Below are 3587 nucleotides of genomic sequence, written 5' to 3' on the forward strand. Positions count from 1 at the left end.
ATTGTCTCAGCATCGGAAACCAGCCCAACACGCCTTACTATTAAGCTTGATCTGTATTATCACAATCGCAGCTGAATTTACTAATACAAGTTTATACACCAACGCATCAATTCAAATAAACCCGCTTGATTTTGCTATGTTAATAAAAATTAACAAAATTGTTTCTTTAACGATGAAAATATCAAGAATTGCAATTTTCGATATTTTATCACAATTTTATTAACAATATCGCATACAATTTCATTTCTGAACACAGTTTCTGATGATGCCCACAGGGCGAAATATGTAAAACTCGCAAACAAAATTGTAAAATCCAAGAAAATCACAAATTATTTTATTAAATATATTTTATAAATTTCAAGAAAGATCTGACAATTATTCAAAATGTGAATTTACTAATGGAAAAGTTTGAAAAGAATAATGAATGTATCCTATCGCCCCTAATTGGTTTACGTGAACTATTGCTGTATTATGAAAATAAAGTTAAAAAGGATTGCAAAGATATGATAAAATGTTAAAATGTAAGCCAAGTGTAAAACGCATCAAGTTATTTTAAAAATTTATAAATAATACAATTACATTTTAAAAATGATCAATATAAATGCTTAATTATATTGTAATGTGTGTGTAATCAATTCACCAAAGTATTTTTTATCCTCTCTAACATACCTAAATCATAACAATCAATGTTAAATAATGATAAATCGAACTCACTTTTGAATAGACGATTTTCAAATTCATCATATTCATAATAGACATAATACATCTAACATTGGCATCGATGAAACCGCAGCCACCCGCAACCACAACAACACCAACACGCCGCCCATAATAATCAAATTCTAGATTGTCGATAACAAGCAGTTTCACCGAAAAATTACCGCCACTACATCTACGGTTCCAATCATTTTCTATGGAAACCGTACAAAAATAATTGCAAAAAACGAGCAAGACAACAACAAACTGCTGGCACAATTCTGCAAAGCAAGAAAGATACAGATAGCAGGTCATCTCTTTTACAACTTACGGCCGCATCGACATCAAGAAAATCAACAATATCGACGGCGCGCACACGGAAGTGCCAGGAGTTCGACTATGGTACCGAGAACTGCCATAGCGCGCCGAGGTGCGTTGCACCAAAACTACTTTACACACGAGTGCGACAAACATCCCGATGCACCACCTCAGTGCACCTACTGCAACGGACCCCATCCGGCGAACTACACCGGATGCCCAGCATATGTAAGGTATGTGAACGATAAAAACATTAAAGTTGCTGACAAACCATACTTTAACACTAACGAACATAACTTCCCGTCACTTAAACCTAAACCAAAAACAACCTCTACTAATCCAACAATCAACCACGCCCAGCCACCCAACAACAACAAAAACCCATATCAATTTTGAAACATTATGGATCGTCAATCCACCCGTATCTTGAAATTAACAATTTGGAATACATGTTCCCTTCATAATTAAATTCAAATTTAATTCAAGTTTATGAAAATGCCCTCAGAGCGAAACTCATTATATAAACTTGTAAAATCCAGTAAAAAATCACGTAGAAATTTAATAAATAAATATTTTTAAAATATACAATGAATTACGTATTCATAAATGAAAGTAATATAATTCTAATTCTTTAGACATTTTTTAGAACAAAATAAAATACACATTGCATGTGTACAAGAAGCCACAAAAACCGCCCATATCTCAATTTTACAAAAAATTTTTACGAAAATAAATCGAAATTATCGAAAATTATCGTAAATTACACCCTGATTCATAAAAATAACATAGCAATTTACATCAAAAAAGAAATTCACTTCGATAGATTATCGGATACTCAAAATTCCATTAGCATTTCAGTAGAAAATATAATTACTCGAATCCGCCCCGAGACCCACCCGACATTAACGAATCATTTTTCTCAACCCAAGATTCTGTAGTACTTGGCGATTTCAATGCTAAACATACTTCTTGAAACAATAATTCCACTTATCTTAACGGCAAAATAAAAAAAAATTCACATCTGCGATGCACGTGGTTCCAACGTTTATCTTCCTCCTACAACTTTTATCTATACTTTTGGGGTGGTAATTGGAATAAAAAAAAAACGGAGAGTGGTCAGTGAGTCTTGAATCACAACCCTGACTACACAAATTCCACAGAAGTTTCCACTGGAAGATCCGGTGGCAAAGGCGGAGGAGGAGCCAAAAACCCCAACTCTTTTGGCTTCCATGCTTTTACATCCAACAATAACGACCCCACAGCGCCACATCGACACCCCCCAAAAAAGTATCCGGAGGACGTCAGCGATGGCCATATCAACCCAGGAGGTGATAGCCACCTGCACTAACTCTACTGACACCACCAAGGCGCAGACAGAGGCAACCAAGGCTCAGACAGAGGCCACCAAGGAGCAGACAGAGGCCACCAAGGAGCAGACAGAGGCCACCAAGGAGCAGACAGAGGTCGGCAAGGCGCAGACAGAGGCCATGCTGGAAGTTGCAGCGGCAATTTGAGAGCTGGCGGACGTTATAAGAAATAAATAAATGAATGATATATAAAACAATTTTAATTTATAGTGGTCAGTGAGTCTTGAATCACAACCTTGACTACACAAATTCCGCAGAAGTTTTTTCGCGAAAAATTTCTTTTTAAACATTCTCAAGTTAAAATGTTGTAAGTACAAGAAAATTTTATTCTATATTCTATAAACACTTTATTCTCTATTTATCAGTTAACGTAAACGTTCAATAAACACTTCGGACGCACAATACGAAATTTATCTGTCGATGATGGAGAGCGATTGTGCGTTTAGGAGTGGCAACGTTAACCCCACCATGCCGCCAAATTATATTAATCAATGCTGGGTGGACCTCAGCAAGAAATTAAATAGCTGCGGCGATGGGCCAGTGCTCACGAGTGAGGAGTGGAAAAAACGCTTCAGTAATTGGAAATATTGCACGCAAAATAAATTCCGCAGGATGGAAGTACACCGGAAGGCTACGGGTGGTGGCCCATCGACTACCATAAGTATGACGGCCCTGGAGGAGCGGGGAATTGCGACCTGTGGCAAGACCGCAGTTGCCGGAATTGAGGGGGCCCCTTTGTACGAGGAGGTCCCTCTGGAGGATCCAGAGAATCCGGAGGTAAAGGCGAAGAAGGAAAAAACCAAAACCCCAACTCTTTTGGCTTCCATGTTTCAACATACTTTGACAACAATAGCGACCCCACATCGCCACATCTGCACCTCCCAAAAAAGAACCCGGAGAACGTCAGTAATAGCCAAATCAACCCAGGAGGTGTTAGCCACCTGCACAAACTCAACTGAGGCCACCAAGGCGCAAACAGAGGCCATTCTGGCAGTTGCAGCGGCAATTCTACAGCTGGTAAACGTTATAAAAAATAAATGAATCATAAATGATAAAACAATTTTAATTTATACAGTAGAATCTTGATCACTCGAACCTTGTTAAGTCGTAATCCTCAGTAAATCGAAAAGATATGCTATTCCCTTCCGCCGAACCCCGAACGACGCAGTAACTCGAATTTTTTAGACTCAGTAACTCGAACAATAA

The 3587-nt window shown here is 38.1% G+C and overlaps 1 protein-coding gene across 1 annotated transcript; it reads left to right on the forward strand.

The window, feature by feature from the left end:
- Positions 1–2849: 2849 nt before the first annotated feature.
- Positions 2850–3398, forward strand: LOC135803045 (uncharacterized; the record flags this gene model as incomplete). The annotated part of the gene is made up of 1 exon (XM_065316669.1): positions 2850–3398. A coding segment is annotated over exon 1 (549 nt), but the record flags the coding sequence as incomplete, so codon positions are not given.
- Positions 3399–3587: the final 189 nt, after the last annotated feature.

The sequence above is a fragment of the Atheta coriaria genome, unplaced genomic scaffold (assembly GCF_025399875.1).
Source record: "Atheta coriaria isolate IRGN ID8LTWV9N9 unplaced genomic scaffold, Caltech_Dcor_3.1 scaffold1178_size3587, whole genome shotgun sequence".
Lineage (NCBI taxonomy): Eukaryota > Metazoa > Arthropoda > Insecta > Coleoptera > Staphylinidae > Dalotia > Dalotia coriaria.